Genomic DNA, 26,267 nt, shown 5'->3' with positions numbered 1-26,267 from the left:
CTATGCCACAGAGTCACTGTGAAGATTCAATGAGTTGATGCTTATAAAGCACTTAAAGCTGTATGAATCATATTAAAATCACTCGATACAGGTAGCCTGCTATTATTATTATTATTGCGATGGTTTTCAATGGGCAAAGGGGGGAATGGCTGTACCACGGTCATCAGGTGCCTTACATGAAGCTGCATATACTTCTGGACGCAGCATCACACACTGAGCAGCTCTGCCTCCAGGCGGGCTGGTTGGGAGTCCTGTCTTTATCACATATTTGTTCAGCAAGTTTCTGAGCTTCTCTTTACTCTGTCTCCACATCTTTAGCTGGAGATGAAAATTGTATAGACATTTTAGGTTTATTGTTATGGTTAGACTTACCACAATGCTTGTAAAGCCACTCCCCACAGTCTCGGGCATACGGTCAGGGTTTCAATGTTAGAAGTTATTCTATAGGAACCTCTCCCTATAAACTTACATATGTGATAAGGGATGTTACCTTCTGGGTTTCTTAGCTCTAATCATTCTTACGTAGAAGATAACGAGCATGTAGTTCATATTGAGGCATAGAAGGGCTGCAGGACAGTGGGTGTGTTTGAGGTGTGTGTAATGCCTTGAAAGAGAGGGTAGTTGGCACTCAGTTCTGTCATTCAGGAGAGATGATGAGTTTGGGGTCCATTAGCACATGAATCAATCTCTCTCTCTCTCTCTCTCTCTCTCTCTTGTTCTGTTTATATGTGAGGGGCATACAAACAGGGGGCATATGTGTTGTGAGATGAGGACAGAGAACTGAACCCTGAAGAATACCATCCCTTAAAGGGTTGGATGAAGGAGGCCCCCCAAACAACAACAGCAGTTGAGGAGAAACAGGGGTAAGAGGAATTAGGACAAAAGAGTATTTCAAGAAGAACAACAAGTGCTATAATGAAGCCAACTATGATTAAATCAGAAAAAAGCAACTGGATCTTAGAACTGGAACTGAAGCTTCCAGTAACATCCCTGAGAATAGTATCAATAGAGTAAGTTGGGCAAAATGTAGATTTCAGTGGATTGAGACCCATCTAGAAGATGAAAAAAATTAATAAATAGAACAAAATAGAAAGAAAACCTATCTTTTCAAGGAATGTGAGAGTAAACGGAAAGAAAGGAAGGTGGGAAACTTATACATGCTTCCAGGTAATGGGGAAGAGGTTTGAAGACCCAAGAAACGAGCAGCAGTTGATGAGGCTAATTTGTGACTTTCAAGGAGAAGGAGACAGGGCTGAGGTCGCCCATATAGAAGTTAGCTTGGGAAAGAGGAAAGATACCCATTTCTTTGAGTCAGATGAGAAGAAGAAAAAGAAGAGTGAATATTTGAAAATGTTAGGAGTAAATGTAGGAAAATTAGTTCCTCGTGTCCCCAGATTTATTTGTGAAGTCGGTGACTTGGTCATTAATATGAGAGCGTAGGGGCAACTAAATCCTTGAACAGAAGAGAACTTTAACTAGCGGTGAATGGAAGAGGGCTTGGTTAATACTGAAGGCTCAATTGAGGTTGCAGATAAAATATTTGTGATAGCACCAAATGATACAGTTCTCAGTTATGTGAGCTTTTATTCTTGTTTTATGCTTGTAATTTTTATTTGTATTTTTTCCTCCAGTTTTATTGAGATAGAATCTACCTATAGCACTGTATAACTTTAAGATGTACAGCATAATGATCTGACTTACATACATCAAAAACTGTTATCACAATAAGTTTAATGAACATCTGTAACCTCAAATAGATACAAAATTCAAGAAATAGAAAAAAATTTTATCTTGTGATGAGAACTGTTAGTATTTACTCTCTTAGAAACTTTCATATATAACATACAGCAGTGTTAATTATATTTATCATGTTGTATGTTACATCCCTAGTACTTGTTTATCTTGTAACTGGAAGTTTGTGCCTTTTGACCACTTTCATCCAATTCCCCTCCTTCCAACCTGGCCTCTGGGAACCACAAACCTAACCTCTTTTTCTATGAGTGTTTATTTTTGAAGCATAATTGACCTGCAACACTCTATTAGTTCCTGTTATACAACATAGTGATTTTTTTCCCTGTACATTTCAAAAATCATCACCACAAGTCTAGTTACAATATGTCACCACAAAGATATTACTTAGTTATTTATATTCCCTACATTGTACATTTCATAACTCATTTATTTTGCAACTGGAAGTTTCTTTTTAATTATGTGATTTTCTACAGAATTCTTAAACTTCCCAGGAGCAAAAGTGATGGAAATAGATGCATAGCTTTGTCAAGGATGGGGATTTTATATGTAGACATGGGAGAAGAATGAGGGAGGAGATGTTGGGATTACTGGAAGGAGTAGGAAGAAGTACCATTAGGTAAGAAATGGAAGGAAGTGAGGAGAGGGTGAAGAACCAAGACTAAAGTTTCAAGGAAGTAAAGGAATAGGTACAGCAGGAGTATAAACACAAGGAGTTTGCCTGCTTGTTCATTTGTTTTTGTAAGGCAGGAGGTTTGGTTGGAGAGATGAGTTTCCTTTCTAAGATGTCAGAGAAATGAAAGGGCCAGAGTACGGCCATTTGAGGGGCTAGTAGCATGATGTGTAAGTGATAAAATCCTTTTTGATGTGAACATTGAAAGGGATCTCAACAATAACTTATTTAGCCTAATCTCATTTTTAAGATGGTAAATTTGAAGCTCTGAGAGCTAAGGCAACTTGTTTAAGAATGGTGGATTTTGGCAAAACAAAGGAACCCAAATCCCCTTGTTCCCAATATGGGACTATGTTTAATAAAACATACCGTTATATACTTGAAACACTGAAGTATTGATTTGCTCAGTAAAGGTGGAAACACTCATAAAATGATTCTAGATCATGCTTAGAAATTAACAAACCAATCTCTTCTGCACACTTCATCAGATAAATCCACAGTGTCAAATCCTGACCAATGGCTTGTATATCAGAAAGAAAATGTAATCCAGGTGACACGTGACATAAAAAAGTCACATTGCCTCACACCAGCCCTTGCTTAAGTCTAGCTAATTAGTGGCATTTTTGATTAATTCAAGTGGATGGCCCTTGAGGCTGTAATTGTAGAATTCAGTCTGAGAATTTAGCTCCTCTTCTATGTTCTCATTAAAAATGTTTTGGGTATTAATCCACATGGTTTGAAAATATGAAAATACAGTAATTTCAGGGTCACTTTGATGATTACAGAGTCAAGCCTTGGTTGATTTATTCACTCATAAGTCTACCCACTACTCAGTTTACAGGAAACACAAAGAGCATCATGTTATGGCAAGATCTTTGGACTAAGATGTCAGTTAGTTGGGGTACATAAGTGTAAGATGAGACAAAGATCTTTGCCCTCATGAAGCTTACTTTCCAGAGGCAAGAGACAGTAGGTGATTTCCGTAAAAGATAAGTGAAGTATCTACTAGGTTAGAAAGTGAAAAATGCCATGGACAAAATGTTAAAATGCAAGGCATCATAAGAGACAACAAGAGCATGTGTGAGGATAGGCTGATCAAGGTGGGCTTCAAGGAGGGGGAAACATGTGAGAAAAGTGAAAAAAGGTGTAGAAATGGGCCACATGACTAAGCTGGGAGAAGAGTGGAGAGATTGCCTTGTCCAAGGCCCCAAAGAGGGTGAATGGTCTGAGCAGAGTGTTGGAAAGGAAAATTATCAAAAGATGAGGTCAGACGTAAGGCACCCTGTTTTTTTGCAAAGAAATCCAGCTTTTGGTGTGGTTTTAAGGATTATCAAGTCTAACTCCCTTCACATATAAAGTCCATCTTTATGAAGGAGCATGAATCAGTTGTTCAAAAGGCTTTTCATCCTGCATCTTTACTGCTTTCTGAATTCAGGAAAGTAAGATTTAGTTGGTATCAGCCAAGGCTGCCATCCATCTGGGACAACACTTTCAATTTTAGTCAGTTTATAATGATTCTTATCAGCCAGTGATTATAATTTTCAACTTTAGAGTAAATGATGGAATACATTTTGCCAGCCAGTGATTAGCACGGAAAGAATATTAGGAAAATATTTTTAGATGCTTAAAAGGATGTGCATTGGTAGAACAGAATTTGGATAGAATTCTGGATGGTGGGTGGACTAGGGTTGAGATTCTGGTTCCATGAAATTCTGGTTCACATAAGTTCTGTTGAGCAAGATGTTTGCATAGCAGATGTACTGGTATTTGTATTGAGAGTAAATTTAGTTGAAGACCCACCGTAGGTATACCCCTCATCCCAGCAGACTACTCATCTATCGCAACACTTTTTCTAATGACTCTTTGCATGGTCTCATTGCCTTTCCTAAGACTGTACTTTAGCAACTACTGCTACAGATGGGCACCAGCCTTTGGAGTGAAACCTTTTTGGCCATTTTGGCAAAGAAGTTGCTTTGGAAAATAGTGAGGTGAAGTTTGCACAGAGTACAGTGGAGCAACTGGCAAAGAAGCTTGGATTATAAGGTTAACCATGGACCTACAGGGTGAAGTCAACGCAGAGTAGGACCTCTGGATGGTGAGATAACAAAAGTGAAAAGTTTTAGAATCACTGGGAGACAAGAGTAAACATTTTCACATTTCAAAGGAGTAGTGGAAATTCTTCTTTTATTTTTTTCTTTACCCCATTTCACAATATGAGAACAAGTATGCTCTCAATGAAATGAACAGTGGGAAAATTTAAAACAAATAAGAGGAAATACTTCTACACTTAGTGCATAATAAGTCCATAGACTTTTCAGCTGAGGAAGGTCAGGGAGTCAAATGTTGAAGAGGAACAGAAAAGAGAGGAAAATCTGGTTAGTTTTATGACGAATAATAACATTGTAATTATGCCTTAAGATAAGAATAATGAGGTTGAAGCTTTGGGGCATAAAATGATTGTCTCAGAGGACAGGAAGGAATTCTCCCACTCTTACCCCTAACAATTTGAATGACACCAAAGGATTGACCAGGTGCATTATGGGGTGTAATATTTTCCCAGGAGACAGCTCTTATTAACCTGGAAAACCATTCTTGAAAGACCAGTGGCTAGTTTTATCTGGAAAATCCTGTATTTTAGGGGAAATCAGCCTTGAATCCAAACAAAAAGAATTTTGTAGTTGGTGGAAGGATAAACTCCCCAATGACAGATACGGTCTAATTTTGCTTTTGACCCAGTGTGTGAATGTGTCTAAACATAATATTCATGTAACTAACTTAGAGTATCGTAATGGTTGGAAATTGGCCTTTGACACAGAGCAGGTCCAACGGAAAGCACATGAGCTATCCCTCAGGAATTAAAAATATGTTATTGCCCTTTTGCCAAACTTTTTTGAAAGTTCAAACTAGCTGCCTGTAGCTTTTGACTTTCTTTCTTGGCGTGTAGGATGCTGCTGGAACTCTTGTATTCCAGACCTTAGTGAGGCTCTGAATCCTTAGCTGGCTTTAAGGGCTCCTGCATAAATTTTGAGCTGGCCACTGAGTGGAGATCACCTAGGAGGGCAGAACTCATTTGTAGTCAATTCTCAGTGAACTTCTAAGAACAGGAAAGCCACTACTCTTATGAAATGGAGCCTCTTTAAAATGGTAGATATAGTCTACGTCAGAGAGGCAGGGCCTTTGGCCTTTCCTCTTACTAATCCTTCTAAACCAACTGGGACCTTAACCTTGTTTGTTCTTTGCTTCTGTGTACCGATTCACTTTTAAAATTGACTTCATTTACTTAGGTATAAGACGAACGTTGTCTAGGGCAGAGCAATTAACTCCAGTTAACAGATAACCCCCAAATCTCAATTGTTTAACGAAATGGAAAGTTTGTCTCTACTCACATGCCAGCCTGATGAAAGGTGGGCGGGTGGGACCCCTGGCAGCTGTGCATCTGGTAGTGACACCGGGATTGAGGCTGGCTAAGGTCTGGCTTTGCCATTTTAGAGTCCTTCAAGTCCAACTTCAGGTTTGTTTCCTTGTTTGGAAAATGGAAGCCATAAAAACATACCTCTGTGTTTGTCGTGCCGATTAAATAAAATGTGACATGTTGAATGACTCTCACAGGGCCTGGCGCATAGTACATGGTCAGGAAGTTTTGATGTTTCTTCCCTCTGTGTGTGTATCAGGCACAGATGTGAGTGTATGGGAAGGAGGGAGACACACCAAGAGGAAGTGGGGCAGATACCTGTACTCAAACTGCTCACGAGCTCACTGTCTCTAAAAGAGGAGGCACATTTGTTACTAGAAACGTGACTAAGTCAGTCCCATGGAGGCAAACACTGTGTCTCTCCTTTTATTGTTCACTATCATGTTCCCAAGGTCTAGATCCTATCAGGATAATGATAAAAGCTTAATAGCGTTAAATCAGTGCAATGAAGGAACTAGAAAATGAGATTCTTTTCCTGTTTTCTCTTTCCGTCACCCACCTGCCCCCAGAATTTACAAAAATCCAAGATGATAAGGTAATGCTCAGGATGGCTATCGATTTCCTGATTCTATACCAGCCTTCATCCAAATTGAAGAGATTATCTTGAAGGATCCCTATATGCAAACCACAGTATGCAACTGCTTATAAAAGCTAACGCATATATGTGGAATCTAAAAAAAAACTGGTTCTGATGAACCTAGGGTCAGGACAGGAATAAAGACACAGACGTAGAGAATGGACTTGAGGGCATGGGGAGGGGGAAGGGTAAGCTGGGACAAAGTGAGAGAGTGGCATGGACATATATACACTACCAAACGTAAGGTAGATAGCTAGTGGGAAGCAGCTGCATAGCACAGGGAGATCAGCTCGGTGCTTTGCGACCAACTAGAAGGTTGGGATAGGGAGGGTGGGAGGGAGATATGGGGATATATGTACATGTATAGCTGATTCACTTTGTTATACAGCAGAAACTGACACACCATTGTAAAGCAATTATACTCCAATAAAGATGTTAAAAAAATCTTATATATGGTTTTGTATAACTAAAGTTTTGCTTAATCTGTTATCCTTTTCATGTTAAGCTTGTATATAGTGTTTGTTAGCATTTGTAGATCTTTTTTGAAGTACCTGTTTTCATAGCTCCAGCCACTACTTTGTCTCCCATTTTGTGTAAAGCCTTTGCTATAAATAAGCCGTTCTGTCTGAATTTTTTTTTTTCCAAGATAGGGTAAACAAGTGGAAGGGTAGAATTTAAAGGGAGGTGAAAATTTCTGTTTTTTTTTTATTGAAGTAAAGTTGATTTACAATATTGTGTTAATTTCAGGTGTGTGGTAAGGTGATTCAGTTATAGACCTATATATGTGTGTATATCTATATGTGTATATCTATATTCTATTTTCTTCTGATTCTTTTCCATCAGAGGTTATTATAAGATATTGAATATAGTTCCCTGTGCTGTACAGTAAATCCTTGTTGTTTATCTATTGTATATATAGTAGTTTGCATGTGTTAATCCCAAACTCCTAATTTATCCCTCCCTTCCCTTCACCCCCACCACTATCCCCTTTGGTAACCATGAGTTTGTTTTCTATGTCTGTGAGTCTGTTTCTGTTTTGTAAATAAGTTCACTTGCACTATTTTTCTGTCTGACTATTTGGTGCCAGTTGTGCATCTCAGTAATCTAGCTATGTTTTGTTACTCAAAGTTGAATTCCAAAATGTCCTTAAAACACTTTCACCTTGCTGAATTGTGTTGCACCAGTTTTCAAAAGGAAACATTGAATTTAAGAGATGACTTGGAAGTTGCTTACCTGCAAGGCCCTGGTCTGTTGCCTTATTTGTAAGAATCATAACAACTTATTTGTTCAAATGGCTGAACAATGTCTGGTCAACCTGATCATGTTTCCCATCCACTCTCCCTCCTGGCTCCTATTTATTGCCCTCAGTGAGCAGATTGCTTGGGTGGCTGCCTCCTCTCTCAACCCGTTTTCCCCTGCCACGTTTCCTAGACATGAGCGCAGTTAACGTTTATGCCATCTCACTGTAGGTCAATATCCATGTATATTGTTTTGCATCCATGATAAGGAAACTGAGGTGCTTAGTGATCCGTCTGTTGTCAAAGGTTACCAGGAATAGGAAGAAAATAACTTGGAATCGACATTTCACACCAGTGTCTCTCTCCATCTGATCACAGCACTTCTCTTGGCAAGATACCCCTTGGCTCCCCTTTCAGTGTCTGACACCAGGAACACAGTGCTCTCAAGGTGTCGCCATCACTTCCTGCTTCCAAAGAGCAGCAGGCTGTCCACTCTACTTGTCCTTCTGTGAAGTTGAAAAGGACCATGTTTTCTGCCCCCCAAATGGACCTTTTCTTATTCTTCCAAAGGAGAAGATCTAGATATAGCAAAATGAGCAAGTTGGGCCATCTGTATGCATTTTTTCACCCATATTAAAACTCCTAAAGCCCAAATGCAAGAACTCATTCTGAAAGACACGAGCATTTCAGTTCTGGGCTTACGGAAATCTTTCCCCCCATTGACGTTAATAACCTTCTCTGTGCAGTATATTGAGGAAATTTTATGGCAAAGAAAGTAAATTTGCAGAGATCCAGGGGACTAGTTTTTCAAGGAGCTTTAACAGAGAAGATTGATTCTCAGGTATTGGAAGCAAATATCAGGATCAATTATGTAAAGAATATTTATGTTTAGAAAGTTCTAGGCCAAACGTTAACTGAGAATTCAAACATTTCATGTCCTCATCCTGTCTCCTGAGGAACAACAACAACAAAAGTCCTTTTATGCTCTTTGTTCGCTTCCCTAAAGCTGGATATATTATGTATGTTCAGAGAAAAGGATACATATGAGAAGAGCAAAGATGCTGTATCCATCAGGGTAGGCTAGATTAGGATGCCATAGCACACACTCTGCAAACCTCAGTACCTCAAAAAAAACCCACCAAGGTTTATTTCTTGCTTACACTTCTTATTTATCTCTGGTTGGCAGGGACCCAGTCTGAGAAATCAACCTTCATCTTGTACTTTGCTGGTCCCTGTCTTAGTGACAAACTTGGAACTCTTTAGAGCAGGAGTTGGCAAATATATTCTATAAAGGGCCAGATAGTAAATATTTTCAACTTCACAGGCCATAGAGTTTCCGTTACAATGACTCAGGTCTGCTACTGCAGTGCAAAATCAGAGGTTACTGTAGTTTACAATGCATAAACAAATGAGTATGGGCTGTGTTCCAATAAAACTTTATTTACAACAATAGCCAGTGGGCTGGATTTGGCCTATGGCCTGTAGTTTGCCAGCTGTTTCACTTAAGTTGCATAGCCCCAAAGGGACACTTGGTACCTCTGCTCAATGACTAATGGCTAACTAATGATTCTACTCAACCATGAGAGGATGGGGAAGTACAAGCCTGTCACCTCCCGAGGTAAGCCCGGCCTTACATGTGTTCACACACATACCTGGAAAATGATGAAGAATAGCTGAGCAGTTATTTTCACAGCTCCACAATGCTTGATTAAACATACAGGTCTTTTAAAGTTTCCCTGTCCCCTCAATTTTCTCCTTAATTCAGAAAATCAGACTACAAGGTGCAGTGTTCATTTGCTCCTTAACAGGAGGTGGAAGTGGCTGGGTAGTCAAAGAGGACGCTGCCCAGCTCTGTTTACGCAGCCCTGGGGGCCATGTACCTTCACCTATGGGGATCCTAAAGTGAGTCAGGATATGCACCCTGGAAGCAGACCTTGGAAAGGGATTTGGAAGGAGCAAGAGAGGCATTGTATCAGATGACATTTCTCAACAGTGAAATTGCCTAGGGGACAAGTCATTTTCTCGCAGGCCAGTTTTTGAGAAGTTTCCTGATGTCGCAGTGCAGCCTGGTCACAGGGAGCAGTGACAGATGGGGTTTTCGGTTCATTTTACTATAGATGGAGTCTCACTTAAACCCATTGTACCACAGGATGATGTCACTTTGTGTATCTGGTTTTCTAGCAAAACCTACCTCCCTCCCCAAATCAAACCAACCCCACCTCGCCCCCTCCTGGTTCACCATTGTTTTATAAAGTCAAATGGTTCTGTGCCTTCCGTTGACTCACCTCTTTTAAGTTTTATTGGTACTTACTGCTCTAAGAGCAAAACTTAATGAGTGCCTTTATTTTTACACACTTCAACTCATTAATATATCTGACTTTTCTCCATAGGAAGAGTTTGACTAGATATAGAGAAATGTATATTCAAGTGGATCTGTCAGTTAAAACAGAGACACTAGGAATCTATTATACAGGTAGCAGGCTCTCTATACATAGAAATAACTGCTCATATTGATTATAATCCATACCTTCTAGAATTTTAGGGCATTTTTTGCATATTATCAGACAGCAAAACACTTCAGTAAACCATTTTAATAATTACATTTCAAAAAGATAAAAAACAGAGAACAAAACATATACCTGAACTAGGATCCCTTAGTTGGTGATAGCCCTTAACCTTCATCCTCCTAATCAGTGATATTTCAGTTGAATATGAGAAGATTCTAAAGGCAAAGGTTACTTGACCATGATAAAGAGGACCGCTTAAAAAGAGTGAGAATAACCTACATGTAAAAAAAGTACTTTCAAGGTCCAGATGATATTTTTATTTAAAGTACTGTTGTACTATACCTTGAAATTAATTGTAATTTACTTGAAGGTGCTATGTTTTCAAATTTCATTTCTCAGATTAACTGCCAATATCAAGCTATTACAGAGAAAAGCTCTAGTGTTTCTAAAGAGACTATTGTCTAAGTTTCTTTGTTTGGAATAATAATAATGATAATAATACCACTGATTATGTCCCAGGCATTGTTCTGAACCTTTTAAAATACATTTAATCGTCACAGCTGCCTTATGAGCTTGTTACCATTCCGTTTTTCTTCCCACTTTGCAAAGGAGGAAACTGAGGGCACAGTGAAGTTGTTACTTGCCTAATATTACACAGAGAGTAAGTAGCAGGACCAAGATTTGAACCACCGCAGTTTGCACCAGAATCCATAAATAACCAGCAACTGTAGGAATAACCACTGTGCTCTGACATCTTTCACAGCTGGGACAATTGGATTAGAATTGAGATGCCAGTGAAGAAGCAGCAAAATTTAAGGACTTAAAAACAATCAACCCATGTCATGTAGGAAAATCTGTGCTGTTTTGGTGTTTATCTAAATTGACCACAGATTCACTGAATAGAGGCAACTGCATTTTCCTGGGACTGTGGAGATACAGGGAAAATGCTAACCCCCTTTCTTTCAGCAACTGTCTGGTGTAGACATTTCTCTTTCTGGAATGAAGGGAATGTGAAAGAAAAGGAAGCACTCAGAGGCTTCAGTTTGCTGTCAACAGGTCATCAATGAGCTGGGTCATTATTGTCACTCTTCTCCCTCCCACCTGAAGTGTCCTTGGTTTGCCACAAGCCTCCTTGAAAACCCCCTGCTGTACTTGAGTTCCCATACATGACAGTCTTGCCTTGCAAAGCAGATTAATACAAAATATCAGCCAAAGGTTTGGTATTCCCAGCCCAGATCTTTATCGCAGAATAAAGGGCGGGAATTTATCTCTCATGAGTCATGGGCATTGATAAGCTGGGAACATTTCACCGGCAGGAGGAGTTGGCAAAAATAGTCCCAGTGGATTTCAAGTTTATTTGACTAATTCTTTCACCACTTGTCAAATGAAACTACTTTTGTTTAGGTGACAAAACAAGCTGTTTCCTCTGCCATTTCTCCACTGAGCAGTATAGGCACTTGTGGCGAACACACATTACTGCTAACTGTTATGATGTTTGCTGTCAAATTCATTTATTTATACAACTGCTGGAAAGAGCCTGCGGCCCATAAGCAGCCATGAAAGATTTCAGAGTCGTGGTGTGGGGTCATGAGAGGGGAAAAAAAAGTCTCCACTGGTTATGAGAAAGGAACTGACACAGGAAACGGTCACATATGGTGCGGATTTATTGTGTCGGGGTTTCCCATTCAAATCTCATTACAGCCACAGCTCAGAGCTGGGCATGGCATGGCTACATCCATTTCAGTTTTGGCATCCGACAGAATTACTGCTGTAGCTTCACGCCGAGGACTGGAGTGGGGATAAGTTTATCATTCTGGGGAGAGAGTGTGCCCGAATTGTATTTGTAAAGAAGGCTGTTGGCTGTCCCTTCCTTTAATATAGCCCATGGACATCACTTTGTTCAAAGCCGGCAGGCAAAGTTTGCTAGTAAAAATGAAATAGGAGGGTGGCGAGAAAAGGTGGAATGGGGTGGAGAGTATATGAAATCATATAAAGTAGTCCTCTACTTATATGAGTATTTAAGGGAAAAGTAAAGATTAGATGAAAGGGAAATCACCTTGAATTTTGCAGGTTTTAATTTATTTTTTGATTAGTGGGAAAAAAATAGGTGTCCTGCTTAGAGACACGTGTGTGCCCACATACCTATGTATGTGTGTATACATGTATTTCTTTCTGACCTGTATTTTCTAAAATCACAGAATTTTATGCCCACATTTTAGTGTTTTCTTCACCTGTAACTTGTCTCTTTCAAAATCCTTTATTGTGAATGCTTGCAACACTTATAGGTGCTGTTTTAGACTCCTACGAGGCAAATGTCATTAGTTGGAGATAAGGATAGTGCCAAAAAAAGCAAGAGGAGAGTGCAAAAAGTATTTTAAAAAATACTCCGTTTTAAATTATGGCGAATGTAACAGCTTGTATATATTAGCAAGTGTTTGTTCCTGACTCTGCACGTGCATCATCACATTTAATGCTGTTCATCAGCCTGTGGATTGGGAACTGCTCTCAACCACTTTTACAGATGAGTTACCTGAGTCAGAGAGAGGATACTTATGTAACCTGCCTGTGGTTTTGCAGCTGGAAGGTGGCAGAGCCAGGACGCAATGCAGGTTTCTCTAACAGGAAAACCTGATCTCTTGCCCCCAAAACTGGGCTTCCTGAACTTGGATTTACATTGGCTGTTTTCAGAGCAGTATTCACTGAATAAAAATCATAATTGAGACCATACCCGTAGATGTTTGCAGGTGAAATCATGATACAACAAAATAACAAAAATTGGGCTTCCCTGGTGGCTCAGTGGATAGGAGTCTGCCTGCCAATGCAGGGGACATGGGTTCGATCTCTGGTCCAGGAAGATCCCCCATGCCACAGAGCAGCTAGGCCCATGCGCCACAACTACTGAGCCTATGCTCTAGAGCCCGAGTGCCACAACTACTGAAGCTCGCGTGCCTAGAGCCCGTGCTCCGCAACAAGAGAAGCCCCTGCTCGCCACAACTAGAGAAAGACTGCGTGCAGCAGTGAAGACCCAACACAGCCAAAAATAAAATAACAAAACTGCAAAAATATTTTCTATGAGACTTATTTCAAGCAAAATATAGACAATGACATTTCAACATAGTGAAATCATATAAAGTAGTCCTCTAGAATTAATTTGAATGGACTTTCATCACCAAAATTAAGATTTTTTTTTAGTTTGAAAAAGGAGAAAGGAAAGATGGTTGATTCAGAAGAAAGGTCTATTTGATACATATCTGACCTTCTCCCTCATCTTCATTACCACTGCATCCAAAGTAGTTTCATCTCCTGATCAAAGTAACACTTTTTATAAAAGGGAACAAATATTTCAAAATATTCACCAAGAGAACTTAGTAAGGACAGAAGGACCTTTCACAGAAGGCCTTACAGGTATCCTTGCTTCATATAATGGTTGGTCTTATGTGGTTTTCCATTTTTCTCACATTAGTTTGAATACGTATTCCCACGGAAAATAGACTCAAGTTCAAGAACTTTGGTGAGATTGCTCAAAAATGGGCACAGATCCTAGAATCTGTAGCTCCTGAAGTTTGTTAGCCCATTACCCCTCTAGATGTGCATTCGTCATTAAGAGCCTTTCGCACCTCTGCAGTATCTTGTCGTTTAGAGCTGTCTTCATGCTCAGACATCTCTCTTTTTATTAATTTTAATTTATTTTAAATTGAAGTATAGTTGATTTACAATGTTGTGCTAATTTCTGCTGTACAGCAAAGTGACTCAGTTATACACATATGTACATTCCTTTTTTATACTCTTTTCAGTTATGGCTTATTTCTGTCCTCTCTTGACTCCTGAACGTGGGGAGTCACTTTGCCACGCCAACCACCAGCTGTTACAGTGTCTTCCTCACTGAGAATGATGCAAGGAGACTCAGCCCCTGAGTGCCACTGCCTAGCAATTTGTGAAAACCAACCTGGAAATGCCTTTATTTTGAAGCTCCACGACCCGAACTTGGAATACATTAAATTTTCCAATTCATTGAAATTTAAGTCTCTCAAATTACATTTTCTTATAATACTATCTGAGTGTATGGGTATATATGCAAACATATATACCTTATCTCTTCTACAAGGACGAGAACTACCATATTATGGTCACTCGATATATTTTAAGACCAATAATTCTAGACTCCAAATTAGCAAGGTTGTGTTTTTTGTCATCTGTATGGAATCTGTTATGCACAAGAACATCACCCTCAATTTACCTTCACTTTACAAATATAACACATGCCCATTAGTTTTGAGGTTTTAAAAAATAGTTTTTAGCTTGAATTCCCCATTCCAAAAGGTAGATAGTTTTTCTCTATTATTGCTAATATGACTAAATACATATTTTCTTTAATATTTCTTTGCAAGATTTCAGTTACTCCATTTGTACATTTAGGAACACAGATTTTGGAGTTTCATTCCTCATAGCCTGAAGGTCTATGACAACCTATATAAATGGGAATAAATTCAGCTTGTCTTCACTTTATTTGATCTGTGGCCATTTATATTTGTTAAATTAGAAACAATGAGGTGTAAATGTTGTTTGACAGAAAAGAATTGTAAATGATTTCTTTTCATTTCTTGAAAATAAGAGAATGATTATATATTTTGTTTTTGTCAAAATCTGCTATACTTTTGTCAAAATCTGCTATCTGCTATTTTCAAACATATACATTTTTCTCTTTTGTTGAAATGGGGAAGATGGAAGGAATCCATGTGCCTTTGAGTCTAAACATTTATTTTTAAAATACTTCTTTCTTTCCTTCTGATCCATTTTTCTAAATAAGGGATAGAAATTTTTTCTTTTTCCTTTTCTTTTAATTTTTTTTCCTAGCAAAGACGACCCCTTTGGCATATTTTCTTTTCAAATGTGAAATGAAGTGGAAAATCCTCATTTCAAGACAGGAAGGACAAATATTGACACAAAGTTAATAATTGTTAGAACCCTGGAAGCAACCTGAGTGCACACACACTCACACACATTCACATACATACCCACCCACCTTTTCCTCTGCTTCCTCCTTTACCAGGAGTACCTAACGCTCCTCCTTTCTGGTTTCTAGGTCCATGGTTTCCAATCTAGGGAAAGGCGGACAGAGCATACTGTATGTCTAAGATATTTTAGGATGTTAAAGTACACACAGAAACAAGTGCACGTATGCACACATGCACACACACATACAACCTGCTTCATCTAATTTCCCCCACTTAGAGAGGAGCTTCTGGACTTTATCACTGGTCTTGTCCATCTTGAATGAAAGAGCATAGGCCAAACCAATACTCACCGGTCACTCAGCATTTATTAAGTCCTGTCCACTCTTGCCTTCTGGAGAGGAATGCCCTGGGGCGACTGGGTGGCTGCCCCTGACAGGCTGGGTCACTTTATCTATTCACATTGATTATGAAAGTCAGCTGTGGCCAGACCTTGGTGGGTTTTTTTTTTTTCACCCTTCTTCTCTCAGCCCCTCTTAACAAGCACCCCTGCCTGGATTTTCATGAGGAAATAATCAGATTAGGCCTTTCACGGTGAGTTCATATGGAGTTCTCTTTCTCCAGTGTGCTACTAACTGAATAAACGTGTTTAGTGGTAAATTGTAAATGACATTATGATTACCAAAGCCAGCATGGGTTTCATTTAAAAGTGATCAGAATTGCAGACCACAAAAATTGTGACTGGCAGATAAGGCCATTTGGAGAAATCAGAAAAGAAAAGACAAAAAAAAAGTGAGAAAGAGAATCATTACTGAAAACTACATCCTTCTCCAATGGAGAGAGGCAGGAGGAAGAGAAACCCAGGGAAGGAAGAGTTGGATCGCTATTTAGAAGGGAAGCCAGACTGTCCACGTGGGTGCTGCCAGCTGTGTCTGGGAGAGGGGACGTGACATGTGCTTGGGTGTGCGTAGCCCTCTCCTAAGGAGTTAATGTCAATTCTCTGCCACAATGAAGAACTGCACCCATGTAGCAGCTTTGGAATCCCAGGGCATTGCTTTCCTGTGCTTGATTTTGCCTCACATCAAAATTAAAATACTGGAATTGATTAACTCTGAAGGTGAAATAGGAAAATTGATGGTAAGATACCAATAAACCACCGTCTTTTAGTCATTGGTAAGTTTTGGAGAAATAAAAGTAAAGTTTCTTATTTATGAACACCAGGATTCCACATTTGGCTACAAAACTACATAATGTGACTTGCTGATAATCTTTAGTCTATTGCCTGTGTTAAATTGGTGGCTATACGGTTATACGTCAGGGAAAGTATGCTAAAATATTAAAAAGGCCAAATGGTAATAGAAAAGAAGCAAATGGACTCTTGCCAAATATGTGACTTGACAAATAACCAAAAACCTTTCCGTGAGTTCCTGTCAATAGACTGTGTTAAGAGAACTCCTGACTATACAGCACCCTTCCCACAGGGTTAATCATCACAGCTGACCCCACATCTAAATACAATCCCCAAATGAAGTTATTTGGATTCCATTTTATTTTGCCAAAAGCACAGGTAGAAGTTAAAAAATATGTTTTTCTCTTCCTCATGGCTGTTACTAAGTAATTGTGTGAATCATAATTGCTGTGAGTCAATTTTTCTATCTATAAACTATGGATAATTAAACTTGCTATTAGAAAGTTTTAGGTAAAGGAAGTTAGGGAAGGAGGAAGGAAGAGAGGGAGGGAGGAAAGAAAAAGGGAAGGAAGGAAGGATTACCAACCTTATAGCTTGAGGGTATCTTTGTAGTGAGGTCAAGTCTTCCTCTTGGCATTCTAATCCCTCTTTTATCCCATACCCCTTCCAGGTACCATTCCCATGAGTCTATGGACTTCCTGTCAGATATTTCTCTATCTGAAGCTCTCCCAAGCAACCATTATATATTATTTGCAACAACATGGGGTGACCACCCTCTGGCCATCTAAGACCTGTTGAAGCAATAAGTCAGAGTCTCCCATTAACAAAACTGTGTGAAAGTTTTGTCTTATCAGGAGGACCCCTCTGATAGTTTCCATGCCACTGTTACAAAATATAAGGATACGGTGTGTTTTCCTTAGTATCCCTGCTGCCTCAGTCATTACAGCAAATCCACCAGCACATTCTATTTACTGTCTGCAGAAGACACATTGTTCTCCTGATTCATTCATAGGCTTATCCAACCTTTCACTCCCTTCCTCCACTTGTTTAATGAATGAATGAATCAGCCAAGAAAAAAATGCTTTGTCATAACAGAATGTTTTTGTGTGTGGACAGATCAATTATGTGATTCAAGAGCAGAAGATTCATATAAATATAATCAGCCATAATTTCAGTCTTATGGTTTCATGTGAAATAGTTGGATCTCTCACAGAACACTATCAAATATTAACATTAATTCAAGGGGCAATTCTCACAATGCCCTTCTGTAGTATACTCTGTTCTTGTGATGAGTTGGTTTAAATTGTATTCAAGCTATAGAATAATAATCTTATAACTAGACACCTGGAAATAATAGATAAAAATTATTTGAAGAATAGGGGTTTTGAAAAGGACATTACATGTCAATCAACTAATACATATTAAGGAATTTCTACTGTGTTTGAGGTAGGATGTTGAACCCTATGGTAATTTAAATATGAGATATAGCCTTAGGCCTTGAGATATAACACCTTAAGGACATTGGTTCCTAGTGTTTATGTAATTTATCAAAGTACATATAGTTAGTTAGTAGCAGAGAATGATTGAGAATCATATCAACTAAGAGAATAAGTATTTTATTTAGGTACAGTTCCAAGAATTTAGCAATCTACAGAGGTCACTATGAAAGACCTTATAACTCCTGAATGAGAAGCAAGAAGAATAAAGTCAGAGATCTATAAAACTGGATGGAACGTGAACGATTCATCAATGGCATCAGCATGGCTGAAAAAAATGTGTAAAAAGGAGAGTGAGCAGTAGGTTTAGAAAAGAGGAACTAGTGTGATTTGAGGATAATGCATGAGGAAAGGCTACCTTACTATCTCCTTTGAAAATGATATACCTGTAGTAGCGAGTGATGTATCAGGGTCTCAAAGCAAAATGTCCATGGCTATTAAGATCGTGCAGTTAATTAATTCCCTTCACACTGGTTCCATGCTTTGGAAGATAATTCTTGATTTCACATTAATGTTTCCATATTATATTACCACCGGGAAAAAACACACTGTGTATAGGTGACCATTTAAAAATATTTTATAATTAAATCTCTACTTAGATTAACAATTTCATATTTAATTTAATGAATTCAAGTGATTTAAGAGACATAGAGCAATTAGAATTTTCTGTTTTGTGTCAGTTTTCAAGGAATCTGCCTATTTCATCGAAGTTGTTGAACTTGTTGGCATAAAGTTTGTAAGAGTCTCTTAATCTTTGCCTGTAGGATCTGAAGTCATAATCCTTCTTTCATCCCTGAAATTGGTGATGTGTCTTCTTCCTTTATATCTTGATCAGTCTAGCGAGGGGTTAATCAATTGGTTGACATTTTCCAAGAACGAAATTTTAGCTTTGTTCACTTTCTCTGTTTTTTCTTGTTTGTTTGTTTGTTGTCTGTTTCATTGACGTTTGCTGTTACGTTTATCATTTCCTTTTTTCTACTTACTCTTGGTTTACTTTGCTCTTTTTCTGAATTTGTAAGGGAGTACCTAAGGCATCACTTTTAGACAATTCTTCTTTTGTAATATAAGCATTTAACATAAGTTTCCTTCAAAGCAGTGTTTTTGCCACATCCCACAGTTTTGATATGCTAAAATTTCATTATCATTCCATTTGAAATATTTTACAGTTTTCCTTATAATTTTGACCCTTTTGTTGCTGTTATTTTTGAGGTTCAGGTGTCCTACTCCTGAAGTAGCATTTTGGTAATTAAGTTTATTGACACCATAGGCAGCTTTGGCACAGATTTTTTTTTCTTCTTTCAGCTTTCCTCAGTGCCCTATGACACTCTTCTTTTAAATTGAAGTATGGTTGATTTATAATGTTGTGTTAGTTTCTGATGTAGAGCAAAGTGATTGAGTTATACATATATATATTTTTTTCATTATAGGTTATTACAAGATATTGAATATAGTTCCCTGTGCTATACAGTAGGACCTTGTTTTTTTAATCTATTTTATATATAGTAGTTTGTATCTGTGAATCCCAAACTCCTAATTTATCCTTCTCCCTCCCCTCTTCCCCTTTGGTCACCATAAGTTTGTTTTCTATGTCTGTTGAGTCTGCTTCTGTTTTGTAAATAAATTTATTTGTATCATATTCTAGATTCCACATATAAGTGATATCATATGATATTTGAATTTCTCTGACTTACTTCACTTAGTATGATAATCTCTAGGTCCATCCATGTTGCTGCAAATGGCATTATTTCATTCTTTTTTATGGCTAAGTAGTATTCCATTGTATATATATATACCACATGTTTATCCATTCATCTGTCGATGGACATTTAGGTTGCTTCCGTGTCTTGGCTATTGTGAATAGTGCTGCTATGAACATTGGGTGTATGTATCTTTTCAAATTACAGTTTTCTCTGGGTATATGGCCAGGAGTGGGATTGCTGGATCATATGGTAGCTCTATTTTTAGTTTTTTAAGGAGCCTCCATACTGTTTCCATAGTGGCTGCACTAATTTACATTCCCACCAACAACGTAGGAGGGTTCCCTTTTCTCCACACCCTCTTCAGCATTTATTGTTTGTGGACTTTTTAATGATGGCCATTCTGACCGGTGTGAGGTGATACCTCACTGTACTTTTGCTTGGCACAGATTTCTTATCGTATTACATGGAAGGAAGGATGCAGAAGGAGGCTAGATCATGCTCAAATGTAGTACATCCTACATAGTAATAATTTGATTTATTTTTGGTTCCAGTCCTTAGGCTACTTAGATGAACATGCACTAAGGAAAATTAAAATATGTAGAAAACAATACAAGACAATTTTGTGACTATTAATTTAAAGTCAAAGGAACTTTTTTTGGTTGGAAGGTAACATATACCTTTGAATTCAGAACAGGAAGTACTCTAGGTTCATAGACAGGAAGATTAGGAATAGTGGGAATAGTGAATAATGCTGTTTCTTTAAATGTTTTCATTAGCTGCAGTCATCCTCAACTTGGGCTCTATTTAATGTCAACACTCCCCAAATTACTACTTTCCTCTTCTCCTCCTGTTGTATTTCTTTATTCTTCACGTTTAGAGAAAAAGTATGAGGAAATTATATAGTCTGACATCCAAACTATTTCACAATCTGGTCACAATATACCTTTTCAATTTTAATATACCTCCATAAAATCTCTGTTCCCGCCCCCTCAATCTACCTCTTTCCCATTGACTCAAATATCATTACCCTCTTCTCGCCTATCCTTTTTCCATTATGTAGACCTTAGTGATTATTCCTTTTTCTTAATTACTTTGTTTATTCAGCTCTTTTACCACTTAGCTATTATGCCCATTATTAACTTTAAATAGCATATTATGTAACATATAAATTTAAATTATATTAAAGAGCTGTATCTTTCCATATTTTGCCCAAGAATTTTTTGCATTCTCACACTTGAATATTCAATAAATGTTTCCTGAGGTTACTGATGATGGTGAGAGTGATGGATTGTAAATCATCTTTGAGAGATTGTGGTTCTTACGTCACTTGTTTATTTTCCTTTATTTTATAGGCACATTTAGAGAAGAGCAGAAATGCACATACCGATCGCTGATGCAAGGCTACATCTGCAAACAGACTGACCAAGTGATCTTAATTCTTGACAGTGCTGATGCCACTTGGGCAATGCAAAAGTTATATCCAGTTGTATCTGTGACTAGTGGTTTTGTTGACACCTTCAGTAGCGTAAATGCCAATACTCCCTGCTCCACTTCAGGGTCTGTATCTGCTTTCTATTCCATTTTACCCACCAAGGAAATCACCAAGGTCTGCTTTGTGGATCAGACTCCTCAAGTTTTGCGTTTTTTTCTATTGGGGAACAAAAGTACCTCCAAGCTCCTCTTGGCTGTATTCTACCATGAACTCCAGAGCCCGAATGTTTTCTTAGGGGAAAGATTCATTACACCTACTCAGGTTCAGTCAACTTCCTCACTGCTGAATGGGTCTATTGGCGCCAACTATTTCAGCATCATGGATAACCTCTTGTATGTTGTCCTACAAGGAGAGGAGCCCATTGAAATTCGCTCAGGTGTTTCCATTCATTTGGCCCTCACTGTGATGTTTTCAGTTCTAGAAAAAGGCTGGGAAATGATGACCCTTGAAAGACTAACTGACTTCTTGCAGGTTAGCCAAGACCAAATCAGATTTATTCATGAGATGCCTGGTAATGAAGCAACCTTAAAGGCCATGGCTGACCGTAGAGCAAAGAGAAAGCGCAATTGCCCAACTGTGACTTGTGCCAGTCATGATAGAGTTGGTCAGCGTAGACTTCTCATGATGGAAATGAGCTCATATAGAGTCCTACTGCCCACCACTATGGAAACTATCTCAAAAGTGATGGTCGTTGAAATTGGTGATCTGCCAGCAGTAAGGAACACTGGAGTAATTCCATCCTTATCAAGTAACAAATTACAGACTTTGGCTCACCAGGTTATCACTGCTCAGCAGACTGGAGTACTAGAGAATGTTCTGAATATGACTATTGGGGCCTTACTGGTGACTCAGTCAAAGGGAGTCATTGGCTATGGGTAAGTACTAATTATAATAACTTCTAAATGAGAGCTGATTTCTTGGAAGCGTATTGCAAATGTCAGCCTACTTACACTGAGTCACATAACCTGTCTGCTTTTTAAGATAAGAATAAAAATGTCAAGAGCCACTTATAGACTTAAATTCTCAATTTTAAAATTCTTTATTAAATCTGTAGTCTTCATGGTTATTCTGTTTCCTGGGTAGATGTAGATGTTTTATTTTGGTACTTTAAAATGAAAAACATGGAGGAAGAGATTTTTCTAAGGCAACTTGTTTTCAATGTGCTTGTTCATTCATTTATCATGTAATGCATATTTAAGCAGTGGGCTAGATTCTGGGTTTGCTAAGGTGAAACAGATATGATCTTTGCCTTATGGGACAAAAACACTATCTATCACAATTCCATAGAGCTATGAGCTAAGACTTGAGTACTCAGGGTGTTGTTAATAATACTGCCTGTAGGGACTGGGGAAGAGACTTATATTTAGGAACATTTTGGAGGGATGCCCAGGAGTTCACTAAGCTAAAGCTGTGACCCTGATTGGGTTTTATTTAACCTAGGATTATAAAGCCCTGAAAGGATGTCAAATTGCATGAGGCAGAACATGATTGCTGCCAACTATGTTTATGGCACAGACCTGTGTAGGATCCATAATACCCTTTGTGCTATGCTCTTCTGACTCTACAAGCTTGTATTTTGAAGTTCTTTACCAGATCAATGTTTACTACACACTTCAGAAGTAAATTTAGCTGAATATTTCCCCGAGCTTAGTACATGAAGAAGTACATGAAGTACACAATAGGAGGAGGCAAGTATAAATGACTCTCAATTTTTTTGTACATTGTATTACCCAAGAAATGAATTGTCCAGCCCAAGTTCATCTAAGACATCTGTCACAAGGTCAAGACTGTTAGAGTCCCAAGCTCTAATTTTTAGCAGATACGAAAGAACCAGAAATGATACTCTAAACTGAGAGACAATATGAAATTGCCATAATGCTTAGAAAACGTGTATAAACTAACCGTTTCACACATGCATGCTGCTGGGTTATAGAGGACTCAGGAGATTCAAACATGGATATTCCCTGCAAGCTTGTCATCACCACTGGAAAAATAAGCTCAAACCTATGCACGTTTTGAGTTGATATAGTTGATGTTGGGTCCCTGAAATAGATAAAAATTATTTAGATTCTGAGCTATGTTACTCAGTGAAAGTTTAGAATGCTCATATTGTTTTAGATTATTCTCTTGCTGCTCTTTTACTGTATTTGTCGTAGTGCTAATAAATAAGCAACTAATATTTAATGGGTATTAATTACTTCTATACAACCATCTCCAGTGGATGTGGTATTCACTATAAAGTAAAAAGCAAAACAAAAAGACACACCTTCACATTTTAAGGAATATTCAACTAATACATTGATTGCCTTTTTATACGTAGAGAAACATATCCAAATGAAAGCTTTGCTAATGTTTATGTAGCATACTTTACCTGTCTTTGGTGTTCCTCTTCCTTACAGGACACTAGTATGTACGGAAGATATGGAAAGAAACCTCAAGCAATTTTTTTTCTGGATTCTGGTTGATGTGAAGGGCTTTGAGGATTGTTAGTTTAGAATTTAAAAATACTCCTAGTTGCATGAGCGCTCAGAATCTATTATATCTTAGATATTTTTACTAACCACTAAACCTTCACCATGTTATTAATGTAATTATGATATTATGCATGATAATATAAAAATCAGGAATCTGAGAAAAGATGGTGCTAATGTATCTTAGCTTACATTTAAATATATTTTCTTTCCTTTAGTCCAGTTTCATTTAGATTCCACCGAGTTCTCATGAGCATATTCTATGTATGGGTGACTAGAGAGAAATAGAGCCAGTTCATTGCTCAATTTTATTTAGATTTTACAGTACTGAGCTTTCTTAATAGGTCATCCTTCTAAAATGACTGATTTTTATATTATATAAAAAAAGACTCGATTGGGATCGACATGTATACACTGAAGTGTATAAAATGGATGACTAATAAGAAAAAAAATAAATTAAAAAAAAAACCCAAACAACAACAACAACAAAAAAGACTCAGTGAATATTTAGCTTTTAACTAGAAGGAGAGCAAAGTCAAAGAGTAGAAGCAATGGAGATAAAGCAGAGGAAACCCAGGAAAGAGAGTGGACCCAGCACAAGTGTAGGTATGCACACATATGTGTGTGGGATATCATCCTATCGTGAGCTTCAGAGAAAAGAGCACCTTTATTGCCCACCATCTGTCATAGCCATCATGTTTTCATTTTTAACTCATGTATTTCTGACTTGATAAGAAACTGCTGAACATGTATCAACAGTTTCACATTAGTAGCTTTTTAAGTTTCCTCACTCTGTATAAGGAACACCTTATCAAGCTGACTTGGAATAGAGAAGAAAACTCAGACAGACAATTGGTGACATGTAGCATCAGTTTTCTGTTGGGATGTGTTATAGTCCCCATCTCTCTCAGTTTCTTTAGTATTTTAAGAGAGGTTTCCTAGATATGCAAAAAAAAAAATCTTCTGAAGCTAACGAAAGGCTGCATCTTAAGTATATCTGAATAACTCTCTGCAGAATGAGAAATGCCATGTCCTAAGGGACTTAATGAGAACCAGCAAGTTTTCCCATGGTCCTAAGAATTGTACAGTATGGTAAACAACCCTGAAGCCTGGGGCAGATCCCAGGGCCAGCCCTGTTTCTTTCACCTTCGATCAGTGTCAACTCAGACTTCCATTGAACTCACTGGAGAGCCATTGACAAGCTAATGAATTGACCTTTAGACAGCAGACATTAGTCTGAGGACATAGGCCTTTCAGTGGAAACATCTACAATGTTCTTTAAAGGTTCACTCTTGTTAATTTAATGGCGTTACATGCATTTCAGCAAATTGAGGCCATATCAGACATTTACTTATCAAGGGGAGTACTACCTGCTTTCAAAAAGCTACCAACTTTCTGCTTTGTGGGGAGAACTGGAGTGCTATTGTTTTAACCAAATAATATACAACACATTGGCCTCTCCCAGTCTTTATCCTCCTCTAGAGGCATCTAGATTTAAGTGTCTTCTGCATGGCTAAGTCTGTTCCATGAACCTGTCTTCCGTCTTCCAAAGCTTTGTTAACCTCTGTTGTTGGTTGCTCTCTCCTCTCCTGCCTTCTTTATCCATGTTGATTTACACCATTTTTATTCATTTTTCTCCTTTTAAGTAATTTCGGTGGAGTAGAGGGAACAGAGATAAACATATGTTCAACCTCTGCTTTTTAAACTTGGGGTTCCCCACGAGGGTCTTATTTTATATTCTGCCTTTTATCTGGAATCCTGGCAGTAGAAATTTGATTTTTGCTCTTTTGAATTTCTTTCCCTCCTGTCTTTTCTTCTTCTCCCTCTCTTTCTCCTGCTTCATAAAAACAACCCACCTCTAAATAATATTCTTTGTCATTTGGTAAGCATAAATATATCTGTATCTTTCATGGAAGTTTAGCTATTGAAATGCTAAAGCTATTTGTGGTTGAGAATTTCTAAAATGACCACCCAAAAGTGTGCTGCCCTAATCCTGGGAACCTATGAATAGGATCAGATAGAATTTTTATGAAGACACTGTGTTATGTGGCACAGTAGACCTTAAGTTGGAGAGAATACCCAGGATTATCAAGGTGGCACAATTACACACAACAGCCCTTAAAAGAGGAGAGCTTTATCCTGCTGTGGCAGAAGAGGAAGGCAGAGAGATTCCAAGTGTGAGAAGGAATTGAAGTGTCACTGCTTTTAGGATGAAAGGCACCACATGAGAAAAAAATCAGATGCACTTTGTAAGTACAGAGTGGACCTTGGCTGACAGCCCACAGGGAAACAGGGACCTCCATTCCACAGCCACAAGGAAATGAATTCCACCAACAATTGGAATGAGTTTGGAAGTGGATTCTCCTGAGAGCCTCCACTTAAGCAGTGAACTCCCAGCCAAGCCTGCCTAAACTCTTGACCCACAACCTGAAGATCATAGATTTGTGATATTTTAAGCCACTGAGTGTGTGGAGTTTTGTTTCACAGCCATAGAAAACTAATACGCTATCTCACATAAAACTCTTTGTTTCTGACGTTGCCATGAACCTTGGACCCTAAAAACAGTTATAGGGAATGTGAGCATGGCTCTGTGGCGGTATACACCTGTGTGTTTTGCACCCTTCACATTAGTAGCTTTTTAAGTTTCCTCACTGTGTATAAGACACACCTTATCAAGCTGACTTGGAATAGAGAAGAAAACTAGGAGAGACAATTGGTGACATGAGTCATTTGGTGACATTCAGGCTCATT

The 26,267-nt window shown here is 38.3% G+C and overlaps 1 protein-coding gene across 1 annotated transcript in view; it reads left to right on the top strand.

The window, feature by feature from the left end:
* PKHD1 (PKHD1 ciliary IPT domain containing fibrocystin/polyductin) overlaps positions 1-26,267 on the top strand; it is a 404,235-nt gene that overhangs the window by 341,750 nt on the left and 36,218 nt on the right. The window contains exon 60 of the mRNA XM_027126840.1: positions 20,906-21,920. Within this exon, the coding sequence (XP_026982641.1) occupies positions 20,906-21,920 (1,015 nt within the window). The remainder of the gene's footprint in view (positions 1-20,905; positions 21,921-26,267) is intronic.

The sequence above is a fragment of the Aethalodelphis obliquidens genome, unplaced genomic scaffold, assembly GCF_003676395.1.
Source record: "Aethalodelphis obliquidens isolate GAN/ISIS:26980383/991018 unplaced genomic scaffold, ASM367639v1 scaffold31, whole genome shotgun sequence".
Taxonomy (NCBI): domain Eukaryota; kingdom Metazoa; phylum Chordata; class Mammalia; order Artiodactyla; family Delphinidae; genus Aethalodelphis; species Aethalodelphis obliquidens.
The sequence above is the reverse complement of the archived record's forward strand: the minus strand, read 5'-3'. Positions and strand labels throughout refer to the sequence as shown.